The sequence below is a fragment of the Dendrobates tinctorius genome, unplaced genomic scaffold, assembly GCF_039654945.1.
Source record: "Dendrobates tinctorius isolate UK_male_01 unplaced genomic scaffold, ASM3965494v1 ptg000001l, whole genome shotgun sequence".
Lineage (NCBI taxonomy): Eukaryota > Metazoa > Chordata > Amphibia > Anura > Dendrobatidae > Dendrobates > Dendrobates tinctorius.
In genome coordinates this window covers 12150975-12169861 of record NW_027361669.1, presented here as the reverse complement: position 1 = coordinate 12169861, position 18887 = coordinate 12150975, and the positions used below count along the sequence as shown (strand labels likewise).

The window sequence follows — 18887 nt, the reverse complement described above, 5'->3', positions numbered from 1 at the left end:
GCAGACTTGCCAGTTCTCTGAATGCTGAGCTCTGTATCACCCCACCCACATCTATGATTGGCAGCTGTCTGTGTACACTGTGCATAGGCAGAAAGCTGTCACAGTGGTGTGGGTGGGGTTATACAGAGCTCATGAATAAGAACTACTACATGGCAGGTTTCCTTATCCTCTACTGAGCAGGTACTCTCCCTCACCCTGTGTGGCTTACACAGTAAAATATCAGTATTTGCAGATGATACAAAACTATGTAAGGTAGTTAACACAAAGGAGGACAGTTTGCAACTACAGACAGATTTGAGTAAATTGGAGAATTGGGCTGAAAAATGGCAAATGAGGTTTAACACAGATAAGTGTAAGGTTATGCACATGGGAAGGAGAAACAGATGCTATAATTACTTACTAAATGGGAAACTGCTGGGGAAATCAGACATGGAAAAAGACTTAGGCATCTTAGTCAATAAGAAGCTAAATTGGAGTGCACAGTGTCAGGCAGCTGCCAGCAAAGCAAATAGGATCATGGGATGCATTAGAAGAGGTCTGGGGACACGAGATGAAAACATAATTCTCCCTGTGTACAAATCACTCGTCAGACCACACTTGGAGTATTGTGTGCAATTTTGGACGCCGGTGCTCAAGAAAGACATTACTGAACTTGAAAGGGTTCAAAGGCGGGCTACTAATATGATAAATGGAGTTGGTTCACTACAATACCCAGAAAGGTTATCAAAATTAGGTCTATTTACTCTAGAAAAGAGAAGACTTAGGGAAGACCTAATATATATGTACAAGTACAGTCATGGCCAAAAGTATTGACACCCCTGCAATTCTGTCAGATAATACTCAGTTTCTTCCCGAAAATGATTGCAAACACAAATTCTTTGGTATTATCTTCATTTAATTTGTCTTAAATGAAAAAACACAAGAAGAATTGTCCTAAAGCCAAATTGGATATAATTCCACACCAAACATAACAAAGAGGGTGGACAAAAGTATTGGCACTGTTCGAAAAATCATGTGATTTTAATTTGTGTAATTAACAGCACCTGTAACTTTCCTGTGGCACCTAACAAGTGTTGGCAATAACTAAATCACACTTGCAGCCAGTTGACATGGATTAAAGTTCACTCAACCTCTGTCCTGTGTCCTTGTGTGTACCACATTGAGCATGGAGAAAAGAAAGAAGACCAAAGAACTGTCTGAGGACTTGAGAAACCAAATTGTGTGGAAGCATGAGCAATCTCAAGGCTGCAAGTCCATCTCCAAAGACCTGAATGTTCCTGTGTCTAACGTGCGCAGTGTCATCAAGAAGTTTAAAGCCCATGGCACTGTGGCTAACCTCCCTAGATGTGGCCGGAAAAGAAAAATTGACAAGAGATTTCAACGCAAGATTGTGCGGATGTTGGATAAAGAACCTCCACTAACATCCAAACAAGTTCAAGCTGCCCTGCAGTCCGAGGGTACAACGGTGTCAACCCGTACTATCCGTCGGCATCTGAATGAAAAGGGACTGTATGGTAGGAGACTCGGGAAGACTCCACTTCTTACCCCGAGACATAAAAAAGCCGGGCTGGAGTTTGCCAAAACTTACCTGAAAAAGCCTAAAACATTTTGGAAGAATGTTCTTTGGTCAGATGAGATAAAAGTAGAGCTTTTAGGGCAAAAGCATCAACATAGAGTTTACAGGAGAAAAAAAGAGGCATTCAAAGAAAAGTACATGGTCCCTACAGTCAAACATGGCGGAGGTTCCCTGATGTTTTGGGGTTGCTTTGCTGCCTCTGGCACTGGACTGCTTGACCGTGTGCATGGCATTATGAAGTCAGAAGACTACCAACAAATTTTGCAGCATAATTTAGGGCCCAGTGTGGAAAAAGCTGGGTCTCCCTCAGAGGTCATGGGTCTTCCAGCAGGACAATAACCCAAAACACACTTCAAAAAGCACTAGAAAATGGTTTGAGAGAAAGCACTGGAGACTTCTAAGGTGGCCAGCAATGAGTCCAGACCTGAATCCCATAGAACACCTGTGGAGAGATCTAAAAATGGCAGTTTGGAGAAGGCACCCTTCAAATATCAGGGACCTGGAGTAGTTTGCCAAAGAAGAATGGTCTAAAATTCCAGCAGAGCATTGTAAGAAACTCATTGATGGTTACTGGAAGCGGTTGGTCGCAGTTATTTTGGCTAAAGGTTGTGCAACAAAGTATTAGGCTGAGGGTGCCAATACTTTTGTCCGGCCCATTTTTGGAGTTTTGTGTGAAATGATCAATGTTTTGCTTTTTGCTTCATTCTCTCTTGCGTTTTTTCATTTAAGACAAATTAAATGAAGATGATAATACCAAAGAATTTGTGTTTGCAATCATTTTCAGGAAGAAACTGAATATTATCTGAAAGAATTGCAGGGGTGTCAATACTTTTGGCCATGACTGTATATCAGAGGGCAATACAGAGATCTCTCCAATGAACTGTTTGCACCAAGGACTGTGACAAGAACAAGGGGGCATTCTCTTCGTTTGGAGGAAAGACAATTTCTGCACCAGCATAGAAGAGGGTTCTTCACGGTAAGAGCAGTGAGGCTCTGGAATTCTCTTCCTGAGGAAGTGGTGATGGCCAACTCACTGAATGAATTTAAGAAAGGAATGGATGCTTTTCTTGTGAGTAACAGTATAGAAGGTTACGAATAGGAGAATATTATAGGTAGATGGTTGACCCAGCTTAGGGGAAGGAATTTTTTTTCCCTATGGAGAAAATTGGCTTCTACTCTGTGGGTTTTTTGCCTTCCCCAGGATCAACAATGCAGAACAGCTGCACTAAAAATAGGCTGAACTAGATGGACATAAGGTCTTCCTTCAGCCTTCAAAACTATGTTACCCTGATCAAACACGGACTCCTTACTGCTGTTTGGAGTTGGGTGCCTTGGCTGCAGCGGTGACACGCTGACAGAGAACATCATTGTTGTAGCCAGGCACAAGCCTCTGACCAGGGCTGTGGAGTCGTAGGTGAAATGAATCTGTGCTGCACATTATGTACATGCTCAGTAGTGACCAGTGCTGTGGAGTCGTAGCCGAGATGAATCTGTGCTGCACTTTATGTACATGCTCAGTAGTGACCAGTGCTGTGGAGTCGCAGCCGAGATGAATCTGTGCTGCACTTTATGTACATGCTCAGTAGTGACCAGTGCTGTGGGGTCGTAACTGAGATGAATCTGTGCTGCACTTTATGCACATGCTCAGTAGTGACCAGTGCTGTGGAGTCGTAGCGGAGATGAATCTGTGCTGCACTTTATGTACATGCTTAGTAGTGACCTGTGCTGTGGAGTCGTAACTGAGATGAATCTGTGCTGCACTTTATGTACATGCTCAGTAGTGACCAGGGCTGTGCAGTGGTAGTTGAGATGAATCTGCGCTGCATTGTATGTACATGCTCAGTAATGACCAGTGCTGTGGAGTAATAGATGAGATGAATCTGTGCTGCACTTTATGCACATGCTCAGTAGTGACCAGTGCTGTGGGGTCGTAGCTGAGATGAATCTGTGCTGCACTTTATGCACATGCTCAGTAGTGACCAGTGCTGTGGGGTCGTAGCGGAGATGAATCTGTGCTGCACTTTATGTACATGCTCAGTAGTGACCAGGGCTGTGGAGTGGTAGTTGAGATGAATCTGCGCTGCATTGTATGTACATGCTCAGTAGTGACCAGTGCTGTGGAGTTGTAGGTGAGCTGAATCTGTGCTGCACTTTATGTACATGCTCAGTAGTGACCAGTGCTGTGGAGTCGTAGAGGAGATGAATCTGTGCTGCACTGTGCATGCTCAGTAGTGACCAGCGCTGTGGAGTTGTAGGTGAGCTGAATCTGTGCTGCACTTTATGTACATGCTCAGTAGTGACCAGTGCTGTGGAGTCATAGTGGAGATGAATCTGTTATGCACTGTGCATGCTCAGTAGTGACCAGCGCTGTGGAGTTGTAGGTGAGCTGAATCTGTGCTGCACTTTATGTACATGCTCAGTAGTGACCAGTGCTGTGGGGTCGTAAATGAGATGAATCTGTGCTGCACTTTATGTACATGCTCAGTAGTGACCAGTGCTGTGGGGTCGTAGATGAGATGAATCTTTGCTGCACTGTACATGCACAGTAGTGACCAGTGCTGTGGAGTTGTAGATAAGATGAATCTGTGCTGCACTTTATGTACATGCTCAGTAGTGACCAGTGCTGTGGGGTCGTAATTGAGATGAATCTGTGCTGCACTTTATGTACATGCTCAGTAATGAGGCAGTGCTGTGGAGTCGTAGCTGAGGTGAATCTGTGCTGCACTTTATGCACATGCTCAGTAGTGACCAGTGCTGTGGGGTCGTAGCGGAGATGAATCTGTGCTGCACTTTATGCACATGCTCAGTAGTGACCAGTGCTGTGGGGTTGTAGCTGAGATGAATTTGTGCTGCACTTTATGTACATGCTCAGTAGTGACCAGTGCTGTGGAGTCGTAGCTGAGGTGAATCTGTGCTGCACTTTATGCACATGCTCAGTAGTGACCAGTGCTGTGGGGTCGTAGCAGAGATGAATCTGTGCTGCACTTTATGCACATGCTCAGTAGTGACCAGTGCTGTGGGGTTGTAGCTGAGATGAATTTGTGCTGCACTTTATGTACATGCTCAGTAGTGACTGGGGCTGTGGAGTTGTAGTTGAGATGAATCTGTGCTGCACTTTATGTACATGCTCAGTAGTGACCAGTAGAGTTGAGCGAAACTGGTCGAAAAAATTCAAAAGTCTCCGACTTTTGGCAAAGTCGGGTTTCATGAAACGAAACCCGACCCTAGGATGAGGTCGGCCACGAGGTCGGCGACTTACGCACCAAAGTCGCGTTTCAAAAGTTTGTTTTGCGCTCTTTTTCAGCCAATCAGGATCCACGGACACTGTGGGCAACGTTATGACATAGGCACGGGTCACCACCATCTTTCAGAAGGGCATGCAAGTGATTGGCTTGCTTTGGTGGGCGTCACAGGGGGTATAAAAGGGCGTGCACGCCGACCGCCATCTTACTTCTGCCGATCTTAGCATAGGGAGAGGTTGCTGCTGATTCTGTAGGGAGAGCGTTAGGCAGGGAAGAAGACAAAAAAACTGCTTCTGCTGCTAGCGATTTGGCCTGCACAACACACCAATCACTGTGTGTGCAGTGCAAGGGGAGGCTATATAGTGGTGTATCAGTGGTGTTGGTTGTTGGGCTGCCTTCTAAGGCTTCCTGACAGGCTGGCATTGCTGTTTACCCACTGCTCCGCAAACTGCTTTTTTAAAAGCAATCCAATCTCCCTTATCCTCTAGTCACTTTGGTCACAGCTGCGCCATCGAGCCTGTCACATAGCGCTCAGATATTCATTGGGCCTCACACAATCCAAAAGTGTCCACTGTCCAAAAGTGTGTGCAGATATTCAAAATCTCCCTTATCCTCTAGTCACTTTTGTCACAGCAGTGCCATCGAGCCTGTCACATAGCGCTGAGATATCAGTGGGCCTCACACAATCCAAAAGTGTCCAGTGTCCAAAAGTGTGTGCAGATATTCAAAATCTCCCTTATCCTCTAGTCACTTTTGTCACAGCAGTGCCATCGAGCCTGTCATAGCGCTGAGATATCAGTGGGCCTCACACAATCCAAAAGTGTCCAGTGTCCAAAAGTGTGTGCAGATATTCAAAATCTCCCTTATCCTCTAGTCACTTTTGTCACAGCAGTGCCATCGAGCCTGTCACATAGCGCTGAGATATCAGTGGGCCTCACACAATCCAAAAGTGTCCAGTGTCCAAAAGTGTGTGCAGATATTCAAAATCTCCCTTATCCTCTAGTCACTTTTGTCACAGCAGTGCCATCGAGCCTGTCACATAGCGCTGAGATATCAGTGGCCTTCACACAATCCAAAAGTGTCCAGTGTCCAAAAGTGTGTGCAGATATTCAAAATCTCCCCTGTCCTATAGACACCTTGTACCTTGTTTTACATTACTATATAGTTTGTTGGATTTTGTCTACATTTCTACCAAAAATGAGGAAGGCTGGTGGAAGAGGCCGTGGAATTGGGCGGGGGTTGGCAGCTGGTAATGATGGTGTTGGTGGTGGATCTGATGGTAGTGGCAAGAGCAAAATAGGACCGAATGCAGGAGGTGCTGACCCTGCGTCATCGTCTGGCTACATAAGGCCTTGAACGCTTAGTTTTCTAGGAGTTGGCAAACCGCTTTTAAAGCCAGAGCATCAGGAAAAAGTTTTGTCTTACATTGCTGACTCAGCCTCCAGCTCTATCGCCTCCTCTTCTTCAGTTGTAAAAAGTAAAAGCACTGAGTCGTCATTGGAGGCTCATGTTCATGAACCACACCTTTCCTTGTGTCCTTCACCCCAACCAAGATTGAAGGATGATGCAGGCCATACTACTGATTTCTCCATGGAGCTGTTTTCACATACCATGCCTGGATTATCAAGTGAAATGGTGAATTACCCAGGCCAAGATGAATCTGACATGGAGTGCACTGATGCACAGCTGCTGATGGATGATTCTGCTGGTACATTCACTCAGAGCACTACATTGTCCTCGCAGTGTACAGAGCCAGATTCTGACCCTGATGAGACTCAGGTGCCCCTTCCCGCACACTATACCACCATACACGGTGACACAGAGGAAGGTGCACATGACATAGAAGAGGAGGTGATGGATGACCCAGTTGTTGACCCAGATTGGCATCCATTGGGGGAAGAGGGTGCTGCTTCCAATAGCTCAGATGAGGAGCATCCACAGCAGACATCGACATCGCAACAGCTGTTATCTGGCAGGCCCGGAGCACTCCAAAGACAGGTTCCAAACATCAAAAGAGTTGCTGGACAGCTTGTCCAGAGGGTCAAAAGATCACAGCGTGCTAGGCCGCAAAATGTCTGCCAAAGTAGGAAGAGTGCAGTGTGGCACTTTTTTGAACAAAATCCTCATGATCAGGCCAAGGTTATCTGTAAGAAGTACGCAAAGACCTTTAGCCGAGGGAAAAATCTGAAAAATTTGAATACCAGTTGCATGCTTAGACATTTAACCAGCATGCACTTGCAAGCGTGGACACAACACCAAACCTCAAGTGCCACATGTGCAACTGATCACAACGAAGGTAGTCAGCAACGCTACATTGTTTCCCCCACTGTAAGCCCACCGGTTAGCACAGCAGCAAATGTTGAGGTGTCGTTGCAAGACCACAGCAGTCAGGGAATCCCACTGTTATATCAACGAAAGACTGATTCTAGGCCATCAGAAAGAACACCAACTCCATCACCATCATCAACCCTCTCTCAGTCCGCCCTGTCCACCGCTACTTCCACCATATGCAGCTCTCAAGTCCAGCTCACCCTCCCAGACACTATGAGTAGGTAAAGAAAGTACTCAGTCTCTCATCCGCGTACACTGGGTTTGAACGCCCACATTGCCAAACTAATCTCGTTTGAGATGATGCCCTTTCGGTTGGTGGAAAGCACAGCTTTCCGCGAACTCATGGCCTATGCAGTACCACGCTATGACCTACCCAGTCGCCACTTCTTCTCTCGCAAAGCCATCCCAGCCCTCCACCATCATGTGAAAGACCGCATTGTGCATGCACTCAAGCAGTCAGTGAGCGGAAAGGTGCACCTCACAACTGATGCATGGTCCAGTCGGCATGGCCAGGGCCGTTACGTGTCCATCACTGCGCACTGGGTTAATGTGGTGGATGCAGGGTCCACAGGGGACAGCGGTGGTGGGACAGTGCTGCCTAGCCCACGGTATAGGAAACAGTTGGCTGTAGGCGTTCGACCCTCCTCCTCCTCCTCCAGAAGCGAAAGCTCGTCCACAGAGCGCAGTCGTACGAGCACTCCATCTGCAGCTGCCACTGTTGCACACGATGTGTCCCCCTATCGAGCAGCTAGTGGAAAGCGTCAGCAGGCTGTGTTGCAGATGATGTGTTTGGGCGACAGACACACCGCCGAGGTGCTGGCTGAGTACTTGAAGCGACAAACTGAGTCATGGCTGGGCAGTGTACATCTTGAGGCAGGCAAGGTAGTTAGTGATAACGGCCGTAATTTTGTGGCAGCCATAGCCCTTTCAAAACTCAACCACATACCTTGCTTGGCTCACACCTTGAACCTGGTGGTGCAGTGCTTCCTCAAAAATTATCCGGAGTTAACAGCCCTGCTCCATAAGGTGCGAAGACTGTGCGCGCACATCCGCCGGTCGCCTGTACACTCCGTTCGTATGCAGAAGCTGCAGCGATTGCTCCACCTTCCCAACCACCGCCTCATTATCGACATTGCAACAAGGTGGAACTCCACCCTGCACATGGTGGAGCGGCTGTGCGAGCAGAGGCAGGCCATAATGCATTTGTGGGAGGATACACGGCCAGGCACTTTGAGAGCAGACATGGAGTTGACAGGTGTGCAGTGGTCGAAGCTGAAAGACCTTTGTAAAGTCCTTCAGTGTTTTGAGGAATGCACACGGCTGGTAAGCGCAGACGACGCCATCCTAAGCATGAGCATCCCACTTATGCGTCTGCTCATGCAAACTTTGACGCACCTTAAGGAGCAGGCGTCTGCAGCCAATGTTGATGAGGAGGAAGAGGAGGAGGGAATCCTTGATGACATTCAGCCATTGTCTGCTCAGGGACCTCTCCTGGACGAGGTGGAGGAAGAAGGGGAGGAGGAGGATGATGATGGGGATGATTACTTAGGGGAGGAGGATGCATCTCGTGGGGCAAGTGAAAATGTTGGCGTGGCAAGGTCTGGTACAGGGTTTGTGCGTGACTGGAGGGATGTGGATTTGCCAGAAAGTGCTCCTCCACCCAGCACTCGCAGTGCATCATTGACACCGGGAACATTGGCCCACATGTCAGATTATGCTTTGCGGATCCTAAAAAGGGACCCCCGCATTGCCAAAATGATGAACGATGACGACTACTGGTTGGCCAGCATCCTGGATCCACGCTATAAAGGCAAATTACAAAACATCATGCCACAGGAGAACCTTGACCTAATATTGGCTAATAAACAAGCAACTCTGGTAAATCGGTTGCTTGAGGCATTCCCAGCACACAGCAGCGGTGATGGTTCTCACACGAGCCGTACGGGCCGGGGGCAGCTTGGCAGAGGTGTTCGTGGTGCACACAGCAGAAGTGGCGTTGGAGACAGGGGTTTCATGACAATGTTGTGGACTGATTTTTCAATTACCGCTCACAAAACTGGTAATACTGCATCGATGGAAAGTGACAGGAGACAGCAGTTGTCAACTATGGTTACAAACTACTTTTCCTCCCATATCGATGTTCTCCCACACAGGTCATTCCCCTTTGACTATTGGGCCGCTAAACTGGACACCTGGCCTGAATTGGCCCAATATGCCTTACAGGAGCTCGCTTGCCCAGCTGCAAGCGTGCTATCGGAAAGAGTCTTCAGTGCAGCTGGATCAATCCTGACAGAAAAAAGGACCCGTCTGTCAACCCAAAATGTGGATGATCTAACCTTCATTAAAATGAACCACGCATGGGTTTCCAATGATTTTGTCCCACCTTCCCCTGATGACACATAGGGTGACAGAAAAATGGCTTGCTTTGGTCCACCTCTTCCTGGTACTTCACCTATTTCGCCTTTTGCATCAGCTGAATGTCCAACATCAACATATGCCACTTTCTAAAACTCCCTAACTGTGCTGCCTCCCCCTCCATGGCCGGGGTCACCACCTAGCGCACGACACCGTGCGAGTGCCGTTGCCCTGGACAGGTGGGTAGGCCGACTCTTGGGCGTGGGCACTGGCACAGGGTCCCTCATAGTGCAATCAAGTGTCTCTGACGGTGGTGGTGCACACCCGCCGTCAGACACACCGCTGTACTATGAGGGGCCCAGTGCCAGTACCGACGCCCACGAGTGGGCCCCCCTTGCTTGGGCAGGGCCCCAGCATTTGCAATCTTTACCTCTCCCTGCTCCTCCGCTGTGTAATCTGGGCCGTCAAATCCATACTGTGCCTGACACCGTCTGAGCCTGCCTCCTGATGTATAGACATATATTTTGAATGTGTACGCTATCCATACATGTTATCCGGGGATACGGTACCCTTTCTAACCTTTGTGCAATCACGTGCAATCCATACTGGGCCTAACACTGTCTGAACCTGCCTCCTGAGACATATATTTTGAATGTGTACGCTATCCATACATGTTATCCAGGGATACGGTACCCTTTCTAACCTTTGTGCAATCACGTGCAATCCATACTGGGCCTAACACCGTCTGAGCCTGCCTCATGCTGTATAGACATATATTTTGAATGTGTACACTATCCATACATGTTACCCGGGGATACGGTACCCTTTCTAACCTTTGTGCAATCACGTGCAATCCATACTGGGCCTAACACCGTCTGAGCCTGCCTCCTGAGACATATATTTTGAATGTGTACGCTATCCATACATGTTATCTGGGGATACGGTACCCTTTCTAACCTTTGTGCAATCACGTGCAATCCATACTGGGCCTAACACCGTCTGAGCCTGCCTCATGCTGTACAGACATATATTTTGAATGTGTACGCTATCCATACATGTTATCCGGTGATACGGTACCCTTTCTAACCTTTGTGCAATCACGTGCAATCCATACTGGGCCTAACACCGTCTGAGCCTGCCTCCTGAGACATATATTTTGAATGTGTACGCTATCCATACATGTTATCTGGGGATACGGTACCCTTTCTCACCTTTGTGCAATCACGTGTAATCCATACTGGGCGTGAGAACGGCTGGCGAGCTGTTAAGCAAGCTACAGCACCTGTCCAGACAAGTACAGGGATTCCCTAGCGAGGAGACTTATTTGATTGTTTTCAATGTTGGGACAGCAATTTTTGGGGAGCACTATACTCTGGAGAATGATAGATGGGGCCCACCATACACTGGAACATTCCAAAGGTGGACATCAGACACTGGAGCAGCATTTACAGGGCCCATTATACACTAGAGCATTAGAAATGGGGCCCATTATGTTTGGAACATTATTTGGGCCCATAAGACAGTGGAGCTTCATCCATGGGGACCAACATATACTGTAGCATTATGTGGAGCTCATCATATACTGTTTCAAACATTATATGGGACCAATGATTCTGTATGGAGAAATAGATGGGCCTCGTCATGAGATGTAAAAAGTGAGGTATTTTTCATTGGACTATACCGCTATTTCTCTGCCGTATCGGAGCATGATGAGTTGTGGTATGTGTTAAAGGGGCGCTCTTTCGCCCAGGGCACATGAAAACCTGGAGCCAGCCCTCCCCCCCCCCCAGTTTGTTGCCAAATAACCCACATTTTTCAGTGCGTAACTTGTATTATGAAGTTAATTAAGGTTGACAAGCTTAAGAAAGAAGAATTGATGCTTTTGGCATTCAAATGGGCACTGTAGGTGTGTTTCCTGTCCTCCTCTCACTGCCGACTTTTATTCCCCATTGACTTACATTGGGTTTCGTGTTTCGGGACGACCCCGACTTTTCCCTATAATCGGACGATCTTGCTCGACCCGACTTTTGGAAAAGTCGGGTTTCACGAAACGAAACGCGACCCTAAAAAACCAAAAGTTGCTCAACTCTAGTGACCAGTGCTGTGGAGTCGTAGTTGAGATGAATCTGTGCTGCACTTTATGTACATGCTCAGTAGTGACCAGTGCTGTGGAGTCGTAGCAGAGAAGAATCTGTGCTGCACTTTATGCACATGCTCAGTAGTGACCAGTGCTGTGGAGTCGTAGTTGAGAAGAATCTGTGCTGCACTTTATGTACATGCTCAGTAGTGACCAGTGCTGTGGAGTCGTAGTGGAGATGAATCTGTGCTGCACTTTATGTACATGCTCAGTAGTGACCAGTGCTGTGGAGTCGTAGTTGAGATGAATCTGTGCTGCACTTTATGTACATGCTCAGTAGTGACCAGTGCTGTGGGGTCGTAGCTGAGATGAATCTGTGCTGCACTTTATGTACATGCTCAGTAGTGACCAGTGCTGTGGGGTCGTAACTGAGATGAATCTGTGCTGCACTTTATGTACATGCTCAGTAGTGAGGCATATATGAGGGAGTTGGGGAAATTGAGGAGTCTGGGGTTTGGCTTGCCGACTCCACTGCCCTAGCTAAGACCATAATCCATTTGCTACTTGTTTACCTGTTTATTTGCCAGCACCATCAGGGGCAGTCGTGGTGCTTCTTCCAGAAGTCGATGCAGCTCATGTCTCGCTAGCTGCAAGCGGATGTCATCTGTAGAGTCCACAACAAAGACCAGAAAGTGCGTTTTCTTCAGATACTGGTTCCAGTATGTCCGAAGATTTTGGCTGCCTCCGACTACAATAGAAGGATGGATTTTATTATATACAAAGTCACTTACTACTTTCAAAATTACTAATCAACCCAAGGCCTGGGCTACATGTAGGCTGTGTGCCCACATAAGCGTTTAAGTGTTTTTTTCCATGCAAAAACGCTTAAAAAAAAACAAACATAAATTAAGCATCCCATTCTTATAATGCATTCTGCAATTTTTGTGCACATGATGCGTTTTTTTATGCATCGCGGTAAAAATGCAGCATGGTCATTAATTTTGTGGTAAAAACGCATAGAAAACGCATTTTTCCTGGGAAGGAGTCGGGTTTTTAGTCAGGGATTTTCTGCATATGTGGGTAAATAGGCGTAAACTTGTAGCATGTCTAATTTTAACTATTGTACTTTGCTTGTAGTCCAGCAATATACATTGGGTTGCATTCATCCCTGTGGACTGCAGCGGTAACTTGGTAATAATCATTAGCAACGCACAACGCCTTAAGACCTTAATCCACTGAGCAGCCAAAGTGCAAAGTAAAGGGGGATTACAACACCCAGCTTGCAGCATTAAATGGCCGCTGGTCAAAAATATTTACCGAGCAACGGTCGATTGATAGCATGTTTTTAAACAGGCAGACGGTGTTTAACTATGTACACGCAATGATCCATAGGACAATATGCTGCTGAGGTCTTTTGGGCGACACAAACAATAAGCCCTCACAACCCCGTATCATGAAAATTAGGGGTTTTGGAAAATGGTGATTTTTTTTTTTTTTTTTTAATATAAAGACCATGCAGGTTTAGTATCTGTGGACTTGTACTGACCTGGAGAATTATATTGCCAGGCCCGTTTTATGGAGACTTGGCAATATAATGAATAGTGGACCTGTATTGTGAACATGGTAAATAGGAAAAAAGAACAATTGTGAAAATGCACTTTTTTTTGCAATTTCAACATACCGGTACTTTGAATTGTTACCTGGTGTCCAGTACATCTAATGATAAAATGATGGTGTCATTCAGAACTACACCTTGCCCAGCAAAAACAAGCCCTCATCTGGCTACAGTAGTGTTCAACGCCATGAGTTACTCACAAAATCTTTACACTAGTTTTTATTTTCAGCATTGGGAACATTGCACAGTGTTTTCTAATTCAGAACATGAAGAGAAATACACCGTATTGTTTGGACCATAAGACATACCCCAAATTTTCAGAAGGAAAATTAGGGAAAAAAATGTGTCAAATGGGGGTCCATCAAAATAGAAGAAAATCAAGTGGGCACCATCACATCAATATTAGATGACATGTATAATCAATGGGGGTCTATCTTAACAGTCCGAACTCAGCTTACCGGGGGAAGATCATCACAGGTGGAGGAGTGGTCACAGGTGGTGTCCGGTGGTCCAAGCTGGTGCGGTGTCCTCCAGGAAATCCCATCCCAGGCTGGTGTGGCTGCGGTGCGGGGGGCTCCGCCGGCATTTTGCGACAGGTTCGGAGGTGGTGCGGTGGGGCTCCGCCAGCATTTTGCAAAAGGTGTGGTGGGGCTCCGCCAGCATTTAGCAACAGGTTCGGTGGTGGTGCACTGATGCGGTGGGGCTCTGTCGGCATTTTATGAAAGCCCGGACGCCCCCACATATCCATTGCTATGATGCAGTGGACTCCGGGAAAATGGCCACAGGGGGCAGCAAATGATCAGATTAAGATCTCGTCTCCCGAGATCTCATTCTGCTGCAATGCGGTGGCCTCTGGAAAATGGCCGCTGGGGGTGGCACATGCTCAGATTCAGATCTCTGCAACGAGATCTCTGTGCCGAGATCTGAATCTGAGCATGCGCCACCTCCAGCGGCCATTTTCAGGGAGGCCACCGCATCGCAACAATGGATCTGCAGGAGCCTCTGGGCTTTCACAAAATACCGCCGCACCACAGAGCACAACCGCCACACCAGCCCGGGAATGGAGGCTGCATCGTCCTGCAATCAGACCGGGACCACCGTCACAGTATTTGTAAGTATATTCCGACTATAAGACGCACCCCTATTTTCTTCAAAAAATTTTGGGGAAAAAAGTGCGTCTTAGTCCAAAAAATACGGTATATAATTTTTATCTTCTTTACAGAAATGAACAAAAACTGAACATTGGGCTGTTATGAAAAATAGCAGTGTCTATGAAGACAAATGCAATCTCACAATATGTACCATTTTTGTGGATTTAGCATTCCTGTGAATAAATAACCTAATATTTAGTTGTATACCCACAGTTTTTTAGAACGGCTTCACATCTATGTTGCACAGAAGCAACCAACTTCTGGCTCCTGTCTCCTGTTATTCCAGCCCGGGATGCTTGGACTACAGCCCACAATTTTTTGGCATTGTTGGCTTTGCCTCAGAAGAGGCATTTTTGATGTCACCCCACAAGAGTTCTATCAGATTAAGATCCAGGGATTGGGCTGGTCACTTTATAACCTCAAGTTTGTTGGACTGGAAGCAAGATTTTGCTCGTTTACTGGTGTGTTTGGGGTTGTTGTCTTGTTGGAACACCCATTTCAAAGGCATATCCTCTTCAGCATAAGCACGCCTTAAAGCATTTCAAAGTAAAACGGGCGGCAGTGCGGTGTGTCCTCAGGTTCTGTCCTCAGAGTTGAGCGGGCTCCCTCTTATTCGGCAAGCTACTACAGCGCTCACCAAATAAGCTGCAGAGTGAACCTGGATACATGGAGCGCGCCGACTGATCGGCAATGCAGCTGCATTATTCGGCAAGTGCTATAGCTTGCCGAATAAGACGGAACCCGAACAAATTTTCTCATCTCTAGTCCTCAGGCAATTATACCTCCTCTGTCCTTGGCTTATCCAATAGGCTCCCTTCCTGTGCCACATTACTGGACACCTATGCATACCTTGTTACTATTGCAACTCGGCTGTTGTAGGATAGGGATTTCTGTACTGTGGTCTTTCCTACTAAGTACTGCCTTTTCATTTTCCTTTATGGAATGGTAACCATAATAAGATGAATGCATAATGGAATATATAATTAACAAATGTACAATTATGTTTGTGTACAAAATCAGACTTCTTCTCTTAGGACTTATTATTTCTGAGTGTACCCACCTATTTTTATCTGTACCTGTGATATTTTGTCTTATATTTTTATTATTCACAACTTCATATAGAAACAATTAACTGCTTTAATACCTTGCCGTATGTAGAGCTTTTTTGTTTGGCGTTCCACTGTATTGTTGCGTTATGGTCAAATTATATATAGGATCATTTGTGGTTTTTTTTTTTTGTAAGGCAATATGATCTCTTCAAGTAATTTAATATTTGCAAACTGGTCCCCGGTATACCGTAAATAGGTCCGGCAGCATAGTAAGAAACATGCCCATATAAAGATGCTTGCACCACCATGCTTCACTGTTTGCAGGCTGTACTGTGGCTTGAATGCAGAGTTTGGGAGTCGTCTGTCGCCTGCGGCCCTTGGTCCCATAATGCATGTACAACATGTCCTGGTTTCACCCTTAATTAAGGACCACCTGATTCACACCTGTTTCTTCACAGAATGATTGACCTCACTAATTGAACTCCACACTGCTATTATTGTGATCACCCCCTTTCAATTATTCTAATACACAGACTCAGAAACCTGCAGATGATGAATGCTGAGCGTCGGTTTTCTTAGAATCTACTGCACCAACTGGTAAATTCTCTGACATGTGGTAGTATAATTTATACCAAAAACAGTGATTAATCTGGTTAGTGATATTGGACTGTTATTATTTTGAACACTACTGTATATTATTAACAGAAAGATAAAGCTATGGCTCTTGGAAGAAAAGGAGGGGAAAAAAATGGCCATTGCGTGAAGGGGTTAGCGAGGACTTGTCGCCAAGTCAAAAGTAACTACGGTAGTTTTTGCTATTCCCGTTGCTCCCTAAATATGTTTTTTTTTTAATAAATCTGCCTGGAAAGGTCACTTTATTTAGTTCTAATTTTATGGACTGTACAAGCGGTTAGTGCTCACAGGATTCTCGGTGTCTTTGGGCTGCTCTACATTATCCAGTGAGCAATGCCCCGAGGTAGAGACCATCAAAATTTTCACTTAGTGAAAAAGGCCCATATCTCTGAAACTGTATGGTGGATTTACAAAAAGATAAAAACACAGGAATAAAAGAAGTGCAAAGAACTATACTTTTGACTTAATAGGTCCTCTGTAAAATGGTAATTTCACACAATACTTAACTGACATTTCTTATGTCCATTTTTTTAAAAAATTTTTTTGGGGGGGTGCATTAGACTGCTTAAGAGGGGTTGTCTGAAACCAACTGAATTTCATATGATGTAAAAAAAAAAAAAAAAAAAAAAAAAAACACACCTAAGCACTTTTCTAGTGTACTTTGATTAAAATTCTACTCTTCCCATCTGTTTTTTTTTTTTCAAATTTGACTTCCAATGACATTTCATTTACCGTAAGTCTCCCAGCATGCACTGGGGCTTTTCAATGTCATCAGGGGTCCAGGGTTGCAGTCAATACAGCAGCCCCCACCCTGAAATGGATTATCACCCATTACTCGCTCAGCATACTGTCTCTGATCTCCACTGTGTTATTCACTGCATTCTCTTGCTGGCTTGTCACTTGATCTTTAGAGATGGCAAGGGAGCGCATAGTCCATGTGATATCAAAGTATCACATTGGTAAGCACTGATGGTGTATGTCGGTATTTACACCAGGCATGTGCTCAGCCCCTGACCGTGTTGATTATGATCCTTTGAGTAGAGACAGTGACCACAGGTCACGAATGACATCTCGTTTGAGAATCCCCAGTGCAGGCGGTTTTGCGTTTTGTTTTTCGCTCCCCTTCTTCCCAGAGCCCTTGCTTTATTTTTCTGTCAATATGGCCATGTGAGGGCTTATTTTTTGCGGGACGAGTTTTACTTTTGAACAACACCATTGGTTTTACCATGTAGAGTAACAGAAAACGGGAAAAAAATTCCAAGTGCGGTGAAATTGCAAAAAAAGTGTAATCCTACACTTGTTTTTTTTGCTAGGTTCACTAAATGATAAAACTGACCTGCCATTATGATTCTCCAGGGCATCACGAGTTCATAGACACAACACATGTCTAGGTTCTTTTTTATCTAAGTGGTGAAAAAAAATCCCAACGATTGATAAAAAAAATAAAAGCGCAATTTTCAGATACCCGTAGTGTCTCCATTTTTTGTTACCTCGGGTCGGGTGAGGGCTTAATTTTTGCTCGCCCATTATTACATTTTACTGCAATGTCACAGCGATCGCCGTTTAGCGATCAGATTAATCCTTTTTTTGATAGATCGGGCGATTCTGAGCACAGCGATACCAAATATGTCTGATTTTTTTTTTGTTTTGTTTTGAATGGGGCGAATGGAGGAGGTGATTTGAACTTTATTTTCATAATTTTTTTTTCTTTACTTTTGCATGCTTCAATAGCCTCCGCTACATAGAGGCGATACTCAGATCGCCTCTATGTAGCAGATTTACTGCATTGCTATGAGTGCCGACCACAGGATGGCGCTCATAGCAATCCGGCATCAACAACCATAGAGGTCTCAAGGAGACCTCTGGTTGTCATGCTGACGCACCCATGACATCACATGACGTGATTACATTCTTAAAAACAAGCATATTTGTAGGTCACCATCTTCTCTGGAAGATAACCTTACTATTTTTCTGACGACAGAGGGCTAATTTTTTGCAGAGCGAGGTGTCGCGTTTCTTCGAACATGCGCCTGATCACTTTCTACAATCTTTTCAGAGAGACGACAGTAATTCTACCATTTTTTTTTAATGGTTGTTACTATGTGCGATTTTTTGGCATGAAAATACCATTATTACATTTTTTTTTTTTTTTAAATGTTTTACGTGTCACCATATTGTAAGAGCCGTAACTTTTATTTTTCCATTTACAGAGCTGTGTGGGTGTTTTTTTTTAGCACTTGGTTTTGTGTACATCACACAGGGACAGGATGAGCCTTGCACATATTCGGCCTCCCCCTTGTCTCTGCTGCCTTTCGCTACCCCTCTCCTACTTCACTCAGGTGGGGGAAGGGGCATTCAACAGGCTGTACCTCAGCTACAGCAGCTTGGAAATGAGACCAGAATTGTAGTCCTGACAGCCTGAGACATCTGGGTTTACAGTTGCAGACACACATGAAGTGCCTACTTTAACCTATGTCAGGCTGGGTCTGATTCTGGTCTCATCTTAAAAGTTGGGAGGCCCCAGGTCATCCTTTAAAGTGGTTGTCCACTATTTTGACATTAGGATAGGTCATCAATGTGTGATCGGCCGGGGTCCGACACCCTGCAGCCCCAAGCTCAGCCAGAAACGCTCAGTTACGGACCTGCTCGGTCTCCTGATAGTGGCCATCGCCGTGTACTGTACATCTGCCCCCTATTGATTTGAATAGGTGGTGGATGAGCAGTAGCCATCCACAGCCATTATCAGTAGACAGAGCAGGTCCGTAACTGAGCATTTCTGGCTGCTGCCGACACCTAGAACAGCTGATCGGCAGGAGTGACGGGTGTCCTACACCCACCGATCAGACATCAATGACCTA

At 45.7% G+C, this 18887-nt stretch overlaps 1 protein-coding gene across 1 annotated transcript in view; it reads right to left on the bottom strand.

Annotated features, from left to right (window-relative positions):
- Positions 1-18887, bottom strand: part of ARL10 (ARF like GTPase 10) — a 29301-nt gene that overhangs the window by 711 nt on the left and 9703 nt on the right. Inside the window, exon 3 of the mRNA XM_073566160.1 lies at positions 12154-12329. Within this exon, the coding sequence (XP_073422261.1) occupies positions 12154-12329 (176 nt within the window). The remainder of the gene's footprint in view (positions 1-12153; positions 12330-18887) is intronic.